General features: G+C 62.4%; 5 protein-coding genes across 5 annotated transcripts; 2 read left to right on the top strand and 3 right to left on the bottom strand.

The window, feature by feature from the left end:
- Nucleotides 1-154: 154 nt before the first annotated feature.
- On the top strand, nucleotides 155-986 carry BXZ73DRAFT_96057 (uncharacterized protein; the record flags this gene model as incomplete). The annotated part of the gene is made up of 3 exons (XM_048026974.1): nucleotides 155-440; nucleotides 531-715; nucleotides 777-986. 3 exons carry the CDS (start codon nucleotides 155-157, stop codon nucleotides 984-986), a joined length of 681 nt encoding a protein of 226 aa, XP_047883064.1.
- Nucleotides 987-2,548: 1,562 nt separating this feature from the next.
- On the bottom strand, nucleotides 2,549-4,871 carry BXZ73DRAFT_96056 (MFS general substrate transporter; the record flags this gene model as incomplete). The annotated part of the gene is made up of 15 exons (XM_048026973.1): nucleotides 2,549-2,666; nucleotides 2,725-2,853; nucleotides 2,911-3,000; nucleotides 3,058-3,158; nucleotides 3,211-3,256; nucleotides 3,306-3,380; nucleotides 3,431-3,457; nucleotides 3,508-3,531; nucleotides 3,585-3,750; nucleotides 3,803-4,097; nucleotides 4,147-4,160; nucleotides 4,221-4,333; nucleotides 4,392-4,488; nucleotides 4,543-4,693; nucleotides 4,749-4,871. 15 exons carry the CDS (start codon nucleotides 4,869-4,871, stop codon nucleotides 2,549-2,551), a joined length of 1,569 nt encoding a protein of 522 aa, XP_047883063.1.
- Nucleotides 4,872-5,121: 250 nt separating this feature from the next.
- On the top strand, nucleotides 5,122-7,255 carry BXZ73DRAFT_39011 (mitochondrial inner membrane protein Mitofilin; the record flags this gene model as incomplete). Its single annotated transcript, XM_048018298.1, has 3 exons — nucleotides 5,122-5,196; nucleotides 5,289-6,463; nucleotides 6,520-7,255. 3 exons carry the CDS (start codon nucleotides 5,122-5,124, stop codon nucleotides 7,253-7,255), a joined length of 1,986 nt encoding a protein of 661 aa, XP_047883062.1.
- Nucleotides 7,256-7,378: 123 nt separating this feature from the next.
- On the bottom strand, nucleotides 7,379-8,779 carry BXZ73DRAFT_38673 (uncharacterized protein; the record flags this gene model as incomplete). The annotated part of the gene is made up of 4 exons (XM_048018238.1): nucleotides 7,379-8,052; nucleotides 8,113-8,401; nucleotides 8,488-8,655; nucleotides 8,714-8,779. 4 exons carry the CDS (start codon nucleotides 8,777-8,779, stop codon nucleotides 7,379-7,381), a joined length of 1,197 nt encoding a protein of 398 aa, XP_047883061.1.
- A 483-nt stretch (nucleotides 8,780-9,262) lies between these two features.
- Nucleotides 9,263-15,304, bottom strand: BXZ73DRAFT_38771 (P-loop containing nucleoside triphosphate hydrolase protein; the record flags this gene model as incomplete). The annotated part of the gene is made up of 22 exons (XM_048018253.1): nucleotides 9,263-9,496; nucleotides 9,553-9,864; nucleotides 9,925-9,979; nucleotides 10,033-10,112; nucleotides 10,168-10,399; nucleotides 10,451-10,577; nucleotides 10,634-10,670; nucleotides 10,734-11,390; nucleotides 11,442-11,925; nucleotides 11,973-11,992; nucleotides 12,048-12,130; nucleotides 12,202-12,414; nucleotides 12,468-12,746; nucleotides 12,806-13,066; nucleotides 13,123-13,216; nucleotides 13,280-13,367; nucleotides 13,568-13,663; nucleotides 13,725-14,085; nucleotides 14,139-14,233; nucleotides 14,288-14,475; nucleotides 14,532-14,783; nucleotides 14,843-15,304. 22 exons carry the CDS (start codon nucleotides 15,302-15,304, stop codon nucleotides 9,263-9,265), a joined length of 4,710 nt encoding a protein of 1,569 aa, XP_047883060.1.
- Between the last annotated feature and the right edge of the window lie 431 nt (nucleotides 15,305-15,735).

The raw sequence follows: 15,735 nt of genomic DNA, 5'->3' as shown, positions 1-15,735 counted from the left end.
GCCCTCTTGGAACAGTGGAGCGCGCAGCATTTGGCGCGGAGCTTGGAACGACCTGCGTTATAAACCCTGCCCCCTCTCCCCGTCCCGATCTCTCTTTCACCTCCCGCACACGCTCGCTCTCTTTCTCGCACACAACCCACACCCGCACACGACCATGTCTGCCAACCGCGACCACGACATCCCCCACTCGCTCCCCATCCCCATCGGTGGAGGCCGCCGCCGCTCCGGCTCCGTTTCAGACTCCTCCTCCGACTCGGCGTCTCTTTCCCCGCCTTCTCCTCTCCAGACCCCCGCATCTGCGACCGGGCCCCTGCCCCGCGTCGCGCCTCTCAGTCCGTCCACCTCCCCCGTGCTCTCCTACTTCCTCGCCCAGTCCCCCAAGTCGCCGCCGTCCACCTTCCCTTTCCGCCGCGGCATGGGCGCCCCCACCGTGTTTGAAGGTGAGCCCCCTCGCGACTCCCCGCGTCGGCAACAGCCGCTCACGTGATTACCCCGCATTCGCCTCGCCTCTCCCCCCCCCGCGCACGCAGGAGAGGACGACGGCTTCGAGGCAGACAAGCCCATCGGCCGCCACGGTCGGCGCGCCAGCGCCGCGGCTTGGCCGGGCCACGACCGCTTCCCTCCTGCGGCCCCTGTCGTCCCCGCGGCGGGCCAGCAGCAGGACCGCGCCGCGGGGCTCCTCCGCAGACTCTCGCTCGGAGGAAGCATTGCCAGGGTACGTCGCCCTGTTGCCCCCTCTGTTTTGCGTCGGGGTGTGCTCATACTGGCTCCACTAGCCTCCCGTCCCTGTTGGCATGGCTGCCCCGCGGCTGGTGGGCCCGCCGGATATCGCGGCGGCGCCGCGCAGCAAGTCGCCCGGCACGACCCCAACCCCGCGCAAGCCCCGCCGCGCGAACACGCTCGCGCCGGGCTCGCCACGGCCCCCGCGCGCGCCGTCGCCCATGGGCGAGCGGATCCTCAAGGGTCACTTTGACGGGTTCAACTAGACCGTGGGTAGCCCCCGCTCCGCCTGCTGCCTGCCTCGGATCTCGCATGCTTCTGCCGCTCCTCGACCACGTCCGGATTTGGCCTACCCGCACGACGCACGATCATTCCAGCTCGCATACCCTAGGACCCACACGCGCTGTACAGTAAGAGCACCCTACACCCGCATTCCCGCACCCCTGCAAAAGACCACGGCTCCAAGCTCCGCACCGTATCGCCGCCGCATTCGTCATTCACGACCTCGGGCCCCCCGGTGCTGTCGCAGACCCTCCCGCTCGCCGTCGGCGGCTTGTCTGCGTGTAAACCCGCCTCCCCTCCACTCTTGCTCCCTTCTCCCTTGTCCGTCGGTTCGGGAGTAGATATCGCCACCCGTGAGGAAGGTGGAGTTCTGCGAGTCTCTGGTTATCTCCGGCGGTCGTCGTTGCCATCCAACTCTCCACTTTCCTGTACCACCGCCGTTTCCCCGCGCTAGGACCGTTGGCGCATTGGCTAGTCTTTTCACCCTTCCTATTGTCTTGGACCCGTCCGCTTTCGTTTCCGTTGTCGTACGGCCCGTCGCCCGCAGTACTCCAAAAGCATGTACCATACGCTGTATCACTACTTTTTGCATAGGTTCTGGAATGTACGCTTTTCGAAGTCTCATCTTCCCCGCGCGATGCCTGCTGTATGAAGTGCCCTCCCAGGCTCCCACGGCGTCCTAGCCTGCGCAATCGACTCCGCACACGCGGTGGGCAAGGTTCAGCCGGACCCTGTCCCGCACATACCCCCACTCGCGCATTCAGTCCTGCGCCCGATACGGCAAAGGCAGATACCGTGCGCGATCGGCCCCGGCCCAATCTGGCAGCGCGTTGGGGCGCGTGGGGAGCTGCAGATAGCGCAGAGGCTCCGAACGGCTGGTACGGCAGGGTTGGGACTTGGCCTCCCCTCGAGCACGCATCGTGCGCGCGCGCGAATGGTACAAAGACGCGATCGTGCACCGGTCCTCCCTCCGCTCGAGGGGGACGGCACGCGACCATATCGTGCTTTCATGAGACCCCCGCTTCTGGCCGCCGCAGAGACGGGAAGTTCGCGCTACGGAAACGTCCACTGCCCTAGGAGGAGGGGAGGAGCGGGCATGCCAGTCCTCGGACGGCGGGTTTGTCGTCGTGAGCTGCATGACGAGCACGCCGCCCGAGAGCGATCAGGGAGCCAGGTGGCCGCCCGCAAACGTCCTAGCTTAGGGCGGGCGGTGGGACGCGGTGGGCATAGGGGACGGGGAGGGGGTCTGCTGACCCGGCCGCGCGCGCGTGTTCAGGCCTCAGGCTCTGTCCGGTCGACATTCGATCCGTGCGGGGGGGGGGGCGCTCCGACCGGCATACATTCGATTTCGATCCACGGGGGGAGGGAGGGAGAGAAGAGGGGGGCGGGCGACAAAGCGGAGAGTGAGCGGCCTGGGCGACGGGATCGACGTGAGGGCAGGCTCCGCTCGTCGTTCGCGAAGATTCGTGGCATTTGTCTCTATCTTTGTTTCGTCTCGTCCCGTGTCTCTCGTGGAGCGGAGGCCCCAGCGCGCGCCGCGGTCTCTTCACGGCGCGGTGGCGGCGAACGCTTCGCGCCTCGCTTCGGCGGCGATGAACTCGTCGCATTCCGTGCGGCTCTTGTCGACGTCGACCATGAAGAGGAAGGCCGTGCTCAGCACCCCGCTGCGCGCCGCACGCTGTGAGAATGTGCTCTCGACGCAGAGGGAGCCGGAGCACTCACAGGGTGAAGAGGAAGACGAACGGGTAGTTGTCGTTGTTCCCCGAGGCGGTGATGATGGCGGACGAGACGAGCGGACCGATGAACGCGGACGTCTTCCCCACCACGGAGAAGAGCGCGAAGAAGAGGAACCTGGTCGTACGACCGAGGTCTCAGCGTCTGATGGAGTGAATGGTGGTATTGACGCACATCTGAGGCAGCGGCGAGACTTCGCTGATCATGGTCTGACTGTACGCGTACCACGGGCAGACCATGAGGCCATAGTATGCCTGATACAGCCTGCGAAGGGGAATGCTGCGTCAGCTCGAGTGGCGTGATCTCTGAGACCTGTGGTACCAGATCTCCCAGACGTGCTTGAACCCGAACTTGTCGGTGTGGATGCCGATCAAGCCCCAGATGGTGAGGACGATGATCCAAAAGACGTTGAAAATGAGCATCTGTGTTGAAGTCAGACTTCAAGCTAAACCAGCAGAGCCAGCTTGGATTCACCGTCTTCGTTCGAATTTGGAAGCGTTTCTGCACAAGCCAGAACAGACTATGTGGAAGATGAGCACCATACTGCAGAAAAACTTGTTATGACGTACTAGATGCCTAGCGCCTGGGTGGTGATTCCGACGATCAGGAGCAGGGTAAGCTGGAGCGTCGAGTAGGACACCACACTGATTGACGTAGGTAAGAACAACAAACTCTAAGCTGGATGGACACGCACCTGTTCTGTAGGGTTCCAATCACCGTGCTGGGATAAGGTAAGCTAGCGTTCGAGGCTCCTCTGCGAGGAAAGCTCACACAGTGGTGTTCAACACGTCTCCCCTGCCACCCAATCCTGATGAGAAGGAGGAAACTGGTGACGTGGCATGGCTCACATTAAAAAGTAGAAGACCAAGTAGAGGAATGTCTGCTTGAGGCGCATACACTCCCGGAAGGCTACCACAGTCTGCTTGAAGCCGATGGTGAGCATAGAGGCTCCGAGAGGGAGCGCGAGACCTGGGCGGCGCTTCTCCAGGAAGAACCAGGGAAGAGCGCAGAGCACTGCGGGGTCGTTAGCATATAGATAGAAGAGGCAGAGGCATCGAGAACATACGCCACACGCCACCAGAGAAAGCAATGAGCACGCTGAATGCCTTCGTGTTGTTTTCCGTGCTTTCATCAGAGTGAAGGCCTTTGAGGATACCGACCATGACGGCCAAAATCAAGATCTCTCCCACTGAGCAGACAGCGAAGGAAACGTTCGAGATCCTGTTGCGCTCCATGGACTCGTAGTGAGCATGCGCTTCGACGCTTTTCTCGCCAGCGGCGACTTCCGCTGCAGATTCCTGGACGTTGGGTAGTTCCCGGGCCAGGCCAGGGAACGCAGCCGTCCAGAAAGTGAGCGCGCACTGAGTCTCTGGTCAGTATGTGCGATACTTGACATACAAGTACTCCAACCTGGTATGTTATCACTGCATGCCCGTGGATTTTGTGAGTAAATGCTTTGCGACCGACGTTACTGAACGACTCACGGCCCAAGATGTATAGCGCAACCCCAGCCTGCCACTGAGAAGGATCTTCTACTCCAAGCCAGGCAAACGACACTGCGACAGCGAAGATGGTGAAGATAATGGTGATATTTGGTCTGAAATTTGAATAGTAGACTCAGTGATGACCCGCTGACTGCGGGAGAGTGAGCATACCGCCAAGTCCCGTAATCTGCCCAAGCTCCAATGATGAGAAGCACTATGGCTTGGAGTGCAAAACTTATGCCATTGGTGAGCAGGACGATGGAATTCACTGAAGATAAGCTGTCAGTATGGACGCTCGAACGTGCGATGCGTATAAGCGTACCGTCGCGGACCTGCCCTAGGTACGGGAGCACACAAGCCCCCGAACCACACGGGGTGGTGAACGGTGGCTGGCTGGGATCGTAGCCAGCGAGGAAGAGGAGGTTCTGGAACTGCGAGGGCCCGAAGTTGAAGCCTGAGAGGCCGTTGTTCCCCTATGTACGCGTTCGATCCCGATCGGTTTCGGACAACGGCGGAGAGGCGACTCACGATGTAGTAGACATAGAAGGCCCAGAGCTCGGTGCGGCTTGTTGTCCACCGAGGTTTCTCCTGTTGTTCAGCCACGGGAAGCGCCGTGTCTTGCGCGACCTTTTTCTCGTCCGCGTCCGACATGGTTCAGGACGACCAGGGCGAGTCTCTATCCGACGTCCACCTCGGCGGTTTGGGGTCCATGCTGTCAAGTGATAAGAAAATCTGGCAGATTTGTGCCGGCATGTCCCCGCGTCAAGACAGCGACAAGTCCCGCGGGAGCGTTAAATTAACGAAATCCCGAGTTCCTCCGGGACGCCGTGCACGACGAGCACCCGCGTCTGCTCACACCTCCCCGACCGTCGTCGGCCACCGTCACTCTCTCCATCCACGCATGCTGCGTGCTCTTCCTGTCTCGAGGGCAGTCGGCGCACCTTCGGGCAGGGCCGCGGTCCGCGTCGTCCGTCGCGTGAGTTCCTCCGTCCTCCCCGTCACCGTTCGCGCCCGAGCCACGTCTGACGAGCCCGCCCCCGCCCCCGCCTCCGTCTGCGCCCGCTGCAGAGGCTCGCGACAGAGACGACCCCCACGCCACCCAAGAAAACGAAAAGCGTCGTCCGCCGGCTTGTATTCTATTCCGCGGCCGGCGTCACCACCTTCTACGTCGGCAGCGCCTTCGTGTCCTTCCAGGTGCCCCAGTACCGCGAAATCTTCGTTGGTCAGGTCCCCTTGGGCTCGTCCGTCGTGCAGTATGCGGAAGACCACGATTGGGACAGCCTCTCCGTGGACGACGTCATCGAGGCGGGCGCGAACGCCTTCGTCCTCTCCAAGGAGTACTTTGACAAGCTAGTGGCTATGGTCAGCGGCGACAAGGCCAAGGACGCGCTCGAGAAGACCAAGGAGAAGGCGTCCAAGGCTATCGAGCAGGGCGAAGCTAAGGCCAAGTCCGCCTTACGGAGCGTCAAGACCACCGTGCAGAAGGCGGAGGCGGAGGTCGCAGACAAGTCCGCCAAGGCCGCGGCCATCGCCCGGCACCAGTCCGTTCAGTTCTCGGAGGGTGTGGAAGACTTGGTGCGCGCTGCAGAAGCCGCGTTGGCGGACAAGGCTGCAGGTGCGAAACCGGATGCCACCACCACTCCCGAACAGCCTGCTGTCGGCGGTCCGGACGCTGTCCCTCCAGTGTCGGAAACTCCTCAGGATCCCAACGTCTACAACCTCCCCCTTCCTGTTGGTTTCGAGCCTCCCCCAGGCTACTCTAGGCCGAAGCCGCCACCGAAGCCGAAGTCCGTCAAATCCGAAACTACCCCTCCTCCACCTGCGCCCGACCCCCTTCCTCTTGTTGCGCCCGCAATCGCTGAGTTCAGCGCGTCCGAACCCGTTATCGCTCAGCTCGCCACGGTCATCGATGACCTCGCGTCCTACCTCAACTCGAACCCGGCCGCAGCGGACAAAGCACGCGACATCCTCGACACAGCCAAGATCGACCTCACCCAGCTTGCGACGCGCATTGAGGATATCAAGGCTGCCGAGGCGAAGAAGCTTGAGGCGTCGCTTGACGAGCAGGCGCGCGAATGCATGCAGTCGCTCATGGACCTCGAGATGCAGGCGCAGGACAAGCTCGACAGCCAAGAAGACAGCTTCCGCAAGTTCTTCGAGGCGGAGCGCGCGAACATGATCACGGAGTACCGTCAGAGGCTCCAGAACGAGCTCCAGACGCAGAGCGAGATCATCAACGAGCGGTACGTCACTTCCTTTGGCCTCGTGCGCATCGTCCTCAATGCGAGACTTCGTGCAGCCTCAACGCGGAGGTCGTCGCCCAGGGCATCGAGCTTCAGCGCCGCTGGATTCGCGAGATCAAGATGCGCGTCGAGCAGGAGCGCGGCGGCCGCCTCGCGAAGCTCGACGAGATCGCAACCAACCTCAAGCGCCTGGAGCGCGTCGCACTCGACAACTCGGCCTACCTGGACGAGAACCTCCGCGTGCACGCGCTCTGGTCCGCCCTGCGCGCCGTCGGCCACGTCCTCGACGCGCCGGAGCGCAAGCCCTTCCGCGAAGAGCTCCGCGTCCTCCGCCACGCGGCCGCGGCACGCGAAGACCCCGTCGTCGCCGCGGCACTCGAGACGTTGGAGGCGTCGGACGTCCCCGACGTCGGCATCGAGCCCCTCGCGGACCTCACGACGTGGTTCACGGCGAGCGTGGCGCCGCACGTGTCGAGTGTTGCGCTCGTCCCGGACCAGAACGCTGGCGTGCTCTCCTACCTGGCGTCGAACCTCTTCTCGTCGTTCCGTTTCCAGCGCCACGGGCTCGTCGAGGGCTCGGACGTGCTCAGTGTGCTCGCCCGCGCGGAGTACTACCTGAACGAGAAGGACCTGGACACGGCTGCCCGCGAACTCAACCAGCTCAAAGGCCCCGCAAAGGTCCTCGTGTCGGATTGGCTCGATGCGGCTCGCAAACGGCTAGAGGTCATCCAGGCATTGCAGGTTGTCGAGACGGAGGCCACATTGGCATCGCTCTTGGTGGTACAGGACTAGATACTACGTAATAATATTTTACTAGACTACACACCGGACGCCGTGCATCTATCCATCCCGAATCGCCCTGATCCTTGCAAGCCACAACAACGGTGAATCAAGATACAGTAGCATAAGCCTCGTCTAACCACGCCCGTTCGTGAAGTGCGCTGGGGACACAGACGGGGGTGGAGACACCATCCCGATCGACGGCTGCGGGCTCATCGTGCCTGGTGGCGGCGACGTCGGCGGAGACGACATCGGACTCACGAACCCGCCCCCCGCGGGGGGCGCTGCCACTGGGCCGGTGCCGAGCATCGCGCACTCGCATATCACCTGCGCGCGGCGGACGACGGTCTGGACGGCGTCGGCCGCGCCCCCGCCTGCGTTCGGCGGCGCGCGCGAGACCTTGACGAGCCCGGGGAAGACGGTGGCGCCGACGCGGTCGGGCTCGCCGCGCTCGGTGCGGTGGCAGCGCTTGACGAGCTCGATCTGGCGCGGGTTCATCGTGCTCGCGACGTCGGGCACGAACGCGCGGTAGAAGGCGTCGACGGTGCCGCCGGAGCTCGAGGGCGCGCCGTGGAGCATGCGCGAGAACTCGTAGGCGGCCTCGAGGACGGCGAAGACGCCGCCCGCGGCGGCGGAGGGGGCCGGCTTTTCCGCGCCCTGGGCCTTCAGGTCGCCGAGGTCGAGCCCGAGGAGGGCGCCGAGGTTGGGCATGTGCTCGGAGAGGAAGAAGCGGGACATGTCGGTCGAGCAGGACTCGACGGCGGCGGTGAACGTCTGCCGGCGCCAGACGGCGGCCACGGTGGGATCGCCTGTGGGGCGCGGTGAGCACGCGCGCGAGGGATGGAGGGCACGAGGAGGGGGGTACGCACGAGAGAAGATGTGCTCGTGTATGCGGGTGAGCTGGATGTTCGCCTCTGGGGAGTCGGTCACGATGAGGCAGTTGACGATGCCCTCGGCAATGGTCTTGGAGACGGCGTGGCGGAGGAGGCTCTGGATCTGGATCCCGGACGCGACGGACGAGTACGGGAGCTCGGGCGGGTCGTCGTCGAAGCAGTCGGTGAGCGCGGCGTGCCGGAGGGTGTTGGGTGGCGCGGGGGGCGCACGGGTGACGTCCGCCGCCCAGCGGTTGATCTGTCTCTCGAGCCCCGAGGCCGCGTTCTGTACACGCGCGCGGAACACACGGGGGAGGGCCGCGCGGGTTGAGGGTCGTGCGGATCGCAGCGGTATGAACGGACGGGGCGCACCTTGATCGAAAAGTCATCGACTGAGTTCCCGCCCAGCTTGCTCACGCCGAGATGGCTGTTCTGGCCGGAGCCCTCGAGGAGCGCGATGCGGTCGCGGAGCTGCGCGACCTGCTTTTCCTGCTCGAGCATCTGCACCCGCTGCTCCTCCACCTTCTCGTGTGCAATACGCTGGACCGCGGGGGGTCAGTGCACAGTCCGGGCCCATCGGAGGACAGAGGGAGCTCACGAAGTTCGTCAGTGCATAGCGGTACTGCTCGCCCGACACGACGTCGTGCTGCCCGGGGTACGCCATCGTCGCAGATCGCTCGTGGGGGACGGGAGGGTGGAGGAGAGGAGAGAGAAGGTCGGTGCTGGACAGGCATGGCAGAGACGGTAAGTAGTCGTCAATTGGGACCGGCTCCTGTCAGTCGCGTCCGTCACAGCCGTGTCTGGCCTACACCGCCCACAGCGTTTCCGACTGATTGACAGACAGCCGTCGCCACCGCACTCACTCTGCGCCCTCGTCTCAGGATCCGGGCTCGCGCTGATCCTCATGTTCTCCGTGTTCAGCGGATTCATGCGTCTCAGCACTATGCAACTGGCAGCGCCGACCAAACTCGGCACGTGTTCATTAATGGCAGGCCCTACGCCTGCCGGCATTGCAGTAACTTTAACTATGTACGTACGTACCCCCAGAGATGTGCTATATATCCAACAATCCAATGTGTGCCCGAGTGAATACGACAATTTGCGATGTCCACGTGTGCAGATTCCCGCAACAGGCGTGCTGTGCGTGCTAGGGAGCGCAGGCCTCCGACACTGCTTGGTGCACCCTCCTGTCCGCACTCGCGCGGCACATGTCCCTGAACACACCACCCGGAGTGCGGAGGAGCTCGTGAGGGGTGTCGAACTCGAGGATGTCGCCTGCGCCGAGGACCATGATGCGGTCGTAGTCCAGGACGGTCTTCAGGCGGTGCGCGATGGTGATGACGATGGCGCCCGCGAACTCTTCTCGGATGGTTCGTTGGATCTAGAACGGTCGCGGCTGTCAGTCGGTGACTTCTGGGAGGATATAGGATCACGTACCTGGTCGTCGAGGTCGGAGTCAATCTGAGAAGTCGCCTCGTCGAGAATGACCACGTTGCTGTGCCGAAGAATGGCTCGGGCCATCGCCACCAGCTGTCGCTCGCCCGCGCTCAGGGAGCCCGTTTGGCTGATGGGCATGTCGAGCCTGACTTGCTCTGTGCTTCCTGAACGGTCCAAGGAGTTGTTCAAGATCGTTTTGAGGTGGCATCGCTCGAGGACGTCCCAGCACTCTTCGTCGGTGTGTTCGTCGAAGGGATCCAGATTGCTGCGGAGGGTCCCGGTGAACAATGATACGTCTTGGCTGATGATGGTCTAGAGGGAAACCGAAATTAGATGGAAGGGAAGGAAGCCGAGAAGTCAACAGACGCATACAAGGCGGCTTCGGAGGTCTTCGAGGCCGATGGTTGTGATGTCGATGCCGTCAACGCTGGGGAGTCAAGTCAGTGTGATGGACATATCGAAGCTTTAGTATAAGCCTACAAGATGTGTCCACCGGCAGGTTCGACTATCCTGAGCAGCGACATAGCCAGAGTAGATTTCCCAGACCCGGTTCGACCAACCTGGAGAAGTCGCATACGTTAACGTGACAGTAAGAAGCCAAGAACCCCAGCTTACCACGCCGATCTTCTCGGTAGGGTTGACACGGAACGACAGCTGCTTCAAGACGTCTGGCAGATGCGGGGCATACCGCACCGTTAGGTCCTCCACCACGAGGTCGCCGTTTGACGTCGGCCACGCTGCAGGCGGTCGCTTGCTTTCGACGACCGCGGCGGCTTCTTGTGGCACATTGAGGTACTCGACGATGCGCTCCACAGAGTTGAAGTCCAACTCCACCTGGGCGAGAACTCTGCAGGAATGCGTCAGCGTCTCCGCACGGCGAATGGTACGCGCTGCATACCTGACCAGAGTCCGCGAAGCGTCTGCGAACATGGCGGCTTGAACGATGACCAGCGCGGCGTATCCCGACGAGACCCCGCTCCACAGCGCGAAAAGCGTCGTCATGAACACGACGACGGACCCAAGACCTATCTCAACGTGAGCGGCAGCCCTGATAACAAAGCCCGAAAGATGAGCCACGCACAGTCATATCGCCAGTTCAGCCACCCCGCAATCAACCACTGTCACAAGAGTCAGCACCGCACCCTCCACACTTGGGACTCAAGCTAGTCGGAAATACGCACGTAGACGTGGTCGAAGGACTGGAAGCGGTCCACGCGCTCGTAGAACCGGTCCTGATACCGGCGCTCCATCCCGAACGCGCGCACGTGCGGCAGGCCGCGGAGGAGCTCGTCAAAGCCGGCGAACGCGGGCGAGAGCGATATGCTCTCGAGCCGGCGGAGGTCGCGAGAGGCGCGGACGTAGCTCGGGGCGAGGCGGACGTAGAGCCAGGCGATGAAGAGCGCGCAGGGCGCGAACGAGGGCACGACGGAGATGATGACGGTGAAGGAGATGACGAAGTTGAGCGTGCCGGAGAGCGCGGAGCGCGCGGAGACGTGCAGCGCGTTGTCGACCGTGTTGATGTCCGCGGTGAAGCGGTTGAGGATGCGGCCGACGGGCGTGGTGTCGAAGAAGCGGGAGGGGGCGCGGACAAGGCGGCGGAGCATCGCGGAGAAGAGCGTGCGCGAGGCTTGGAGGGAGGAGTAGTATCCGAGCGAGATGCTGAAGAGGACGGTGAGTGCGCTGGCGATGGAGATGTACAGGTAGATCATGAGCCAGGGGCGCACGTCCTGGTTGGGCGGCGGAAGTCTGTCCAAAGGGTTGTGGCCTATGATCGAGGTCAAGGGCCCGTCACTGGCGTCGCTCTGTTCGTACGCTTCTCCCCACTTCGCTATGAAGAACTACGACACCGTCACAAATCATGTCCTGATGATCAACAGACATCCACTTACCCGGAAGCTGACTTCGATGAACCGCATGAGAAGCATGAACAGGAACGTGAAGACCCAGAAGAGCACTCCGGCCGCACGGATGTATGTCCAGTATGTGCGCGCGGACACCCGTCCCTCCGCACGTGCCTCATCATCGACGAGCTTGCCCAAGTCGGCGAGCGCAGTCGCGCCGTTTCCGTTCGCCTTCGCCGCCGTCAGGTCGGCCTCGTTCTCCACCTCGGTGTGAGAGGACGCCTCAGTGCCGGTGTCGTCGACCACGTCCTCCGCCTCCACGAACTTGTCCAGTTCACCCTGTTCACGCAGCTCGGCCGTCGAGCCGCTCCGTTTTACTGCCCCTGACTGGAGCTCGACGATGTGCGCGGCCACGGAGACGCAGAGGGTGACATGATGGGTAACCAAAATTATGGTGCGGTCGCGAGCGAGGTCTCCGGACAGCGCCTTCCTCACAAGGTGGTTGGCGGTGTGGAGATCAACTGCGGCGAGCCTAAAAACAATGAGTACGCAGCGAGCAGCACCTCATGACCGACGTACGGATCGTCAAGCAAAATGACCTGCGCACGGACATCAATATTAGGTTCCGCGGTCGATCCGAGGGGAAAAACAAACCTTGGCTTGAGAGTAAAGCGCCCTCGCGAGGGCAATGCGCGCGCGCTGCCCGCCAGAGAGGGTAATACCCTTCTCGCCAATTTCTGTCAGGGGGACGACGGATCAGAACCGTTCTGGGCGTGATTAATAATTCCCAGGGCGACTTCGAACTGACCTGTCATATCCCCGGCGGCGAACATGTCCAGGTCCCGTTGCAGCGCGCACGATTCAATCACGGCCTGATAGCGGCCCTCGTCAAACCCGTACCCCGCCCCAAAGACAATGTTGTCCCGGATTGTCGCATGCTCCAGCCACGGGTTCTGGGCGCAGTACGCGACCTGATGCCCCGCCTTGTTTAGCACAACCTTGCCTGCGAGGCAATGCATTTCTTTTTTTCTTTCACGTGAGCGAGCGGTCGTCACGGGCGGGTAACCGACGCACCTCCCAACAGGGCGACCAACAGCGCACTCTTACCCGACCCTGTCGGGCCGCTGACCAACGAGAGCTTGCCGGGAGGGAAGCGGATGTTGAGAGGGCCGAGCGTGAAGCGGGCAGGCGTGCGGTCGCCAGGTGCGGCGTCCCAGACGAAGGAGGCATCGTCGAAGCCGATTTGGGCGGCGGGCGTCGTTGGGGTTTGAGGGTCTCGTTTGAGGGATGACGCCCAGTCGGGCACCTCGGGCTCGTCCAGGAAGCTCTGGATACGCTGCATACTGATGTACGCTGCAAGGATAATCGTTCAGTCAGTAGCGGGCATGGAGCACAGGGCCGAGATGGCGTACCGTGGAGCAGGGCGAACATCTGTTCTGGCAGTTGGAGCATCGGGGTCTGAAGCTGGTTAAAGAGCGCGATGGCTGTGAACGCTGTGGCGACGGTGAGCTGTTCGCCGGCGATGACTGTGTAGCATACGAACGACGCCAGCGCGGTCGCGGAGGGCATCCAGTGCCAGATGAAGGTGATGATCACGTCGACGATGTTCACCTTGACCCGCCAGCCAAGCTCGTCATCACGAGCCTGCTTGACGCGCTGGCTCCAACGGAGCTCTAGGCGGGAGCAGTCAGAAGGTCGGCCTGAGCATGGGGTTTCAAATGTGACCTACCCCAACCGTAAAATTTGAGGAACCGGATATTTTGGAACAGTTCGTTTACGGCATTCATACGCCTATCGGACGCTCTCCAATTTTCGCGCATGAGCTGTGATCGGGCGGGGTTAGAGAAGCTGCCGGCTGCGGCCCAAGATTAAACAGACGGTCTCACATAGACATCGTATCTGCCTAACGGCAAGTTGAGGAGGTAGACGAGGACGGTGACGCCGACGGCGGTGAACGCACTCCACCCGAGAAGACTGCGGCAAGCTCAGCATGCGCGCGGTGCAAATGGACGAAGGCGAAAAAAACCTGGTTCGCCTCTGGAATGCGTAGACAGCCGTATACCAGATTCCGGGCGGCTGTAACGGCCGAATTTCCGGTCTGGAACGTCTGTCTACGTATTCCCGAGGCGACCTGGGCCGCCATCGATCAGACGGCTCTTCGGATCCAGACTCACCGGTATAGATACACCAGAGCAATGGTGAGACGGACGGGGGCGAGGAAAAAGCCGGCGAATTGCCAGAACCGTCCCGAGACGGCGTACGCGTCGCCCCTGTGGTGATACGCGTGAGCGGAGCGGCACGGACAATGGGGAAGAGAGCATCGTGACGGACTGCATGAGGTTCACGATCTTGCCCAGATCGGCGCTCCCCTCGTCCTCTTCGCTCCCTCCGGGGCCCTGCGCGTGCTTGCCGCTGACGTCTCGCCGCTTGAGCGCCCTGAAAGCAGAGGTCAGCAGCCCGCTCTCGGTGCGCGTGAGAGAAACATGCTTGTAGTGCAAGGCGCAGAACAGCTGCCCCCGTGTGCGCTCGTACGCCCGGCGCGTGAACCAGCCCTTGTTCACGTCGACCTGTGCAAATGAAAGGTTGGCCAAAAACGCGACGAACGCGAAGAAGTAGGCCGTGTTCCTCGCGTTCGGCGACGGATCCGAAAGTGCGGTTAATATGCGCTGGAGTGCATATGGAGGCACGAAACCTGCGTGGAGATTGTGAGGGGGTAAGGGGCGAGCGCGGAGAGGCTATGCGCACCGACGACGGCGCTCCACGACTCGAGCGTGACATCCAGGATTAAGTCGAGGGAGCTCGAGACCAGTAGGTATCGCAGTAGCGAATGAGTAGGGTATCTGGACGGTGCTCGTCAGCAAGGCCTGTATGCGCTCCTCAATGACGACACGCACTCGGAGACGTATCGGAGATATTTGGTGAATATGTTCTTGTGGGTGAAGAACGGGGATAATGTCCAGACGTCTTCTTCATTAACGGTGCGCGAGTTGGATATCTTGAAGAGCGGTTCCACGAACGAAAACGTCGACCAGGTCCACAAGTTGACGCTGTCCTCCGGGACTGAATATTTGTTTGAGGATGGCTAATCCGCGGGTGTTTCATGCGAGGCCGAGAACAGGTTGACTGACAGGGACGTACGTCTGAGGGCTTGGCAACGTTGTCTGCGGGCCATTCCGCGCGAAGGGGGTACGTCCCGGCGACCCACACGAGGAGCCCGGCGAGGCAGAGCTGCCCGCCGCAGAGGACGAGGGCGCCATAGTCGACCGAGTCCCCGAAAAGGTCAAGCGCAACGTCGTGAAGCGCCGCGAGCGCGCACGTCACATAAAAGCCCAGGAGCAAGTACGGGGGCGTCGCCGGCGGCCGGGCGAGCACCCGCGCGAAGGCGTACGTCTGCACGTCGCGGCGCGGGTCAGCGGCGACATTGTTCGAAACGGACTCGCGCGACGCACCCAGGCCAAAAACGCCACTCCCGCCTCCACGCTGCCCTCCAAATCCCCCACCTCCTCCCTATAGACCAAGACGGCAAGCCAGACGATGCTTTGCAGGGCCGAGCCAAGAACGAGGACGCGGGCTTTCCATGGCGCACGGTGGAGAGGACAGGGAACGGGCGCTTCGAGGTCGGCGAGCGTGAAAAAGTCGCGGAACGGGCTGGAGAGCGTGCAGGCGGCGCGGCGGAGGAGGCGGGGGTAGGGGAGACGCGAGAGGACGTCCGCGCCAAGGGTGAGCAGGATGGCGGCGGCAGGGAGGATGGTGGTGAGGACGAGGTCGAGGTGGGGGATTTGCACCTGGTGTCCGCCGGGTGGCTCGGCGTCGGCCACGACGGAGGTCGGCGGACGTCCGTCTGCGAGAGCGGCCCAGGGGGCGTCGGGGACAGCAAACGCGAGCTGGGCGGTGCGCAGGCTCGAGCTCATTGCGTTCGCTGGTGGTCACGGCGCAGGCGACAGAGTGGGGGCTCTTGGGAAGTTGTGCATCGCGTCTAAGCGAGCGAGGAGCGGTATATTTCCCTGTGCGCGCGCTGGGCGGGTCGCACGGGCTCTCAGCGAGGCGACATTAGTGGGCATCAGTGCGCATCCAGGGCTGCGTACGTGCGTCCCCGCAAGACCGTCCAATTGCTCGCCGCAAACGTGCACGCTGCAGCCTGCTCCCACCCATGCGGCACGTCCTCTATTCATGCCTGATGGTATTCCCTTGGACTTAGGTATTCCGTACATAATCAAAGGTTATAGTCAATCACGGCAAGATCGTCCCTCCCGTTTATGGCAATAATCCGAGGTTGGAAAATGAGCCACCGCGTGTGGTCCGTAGCAATCGAGGCTAAAGCACGCCACGAAGAATGTGCGGT

The sequence above is a fragment of the Epithele typhae genome (genome assembly GCF_022376455.1).
Source record: "Epithele typhae strain CBS 203.58 chromosome Unknown BXZ73scaffold_2, whole genome shotgun sequence".
In the NCBI taxonomy this organism is placed as follows: domain Eukaryota; kingdom Fungi; phylum Basidiomycota; class Agaricomycetes; order Polyporales; family Epitheliaceae; genus Epithele; species Epithele typhae.
Note: the sequence above shows the minus strand (reverse complement) of the source record. Positions and strands in the feature narration are given on the sequence as shown.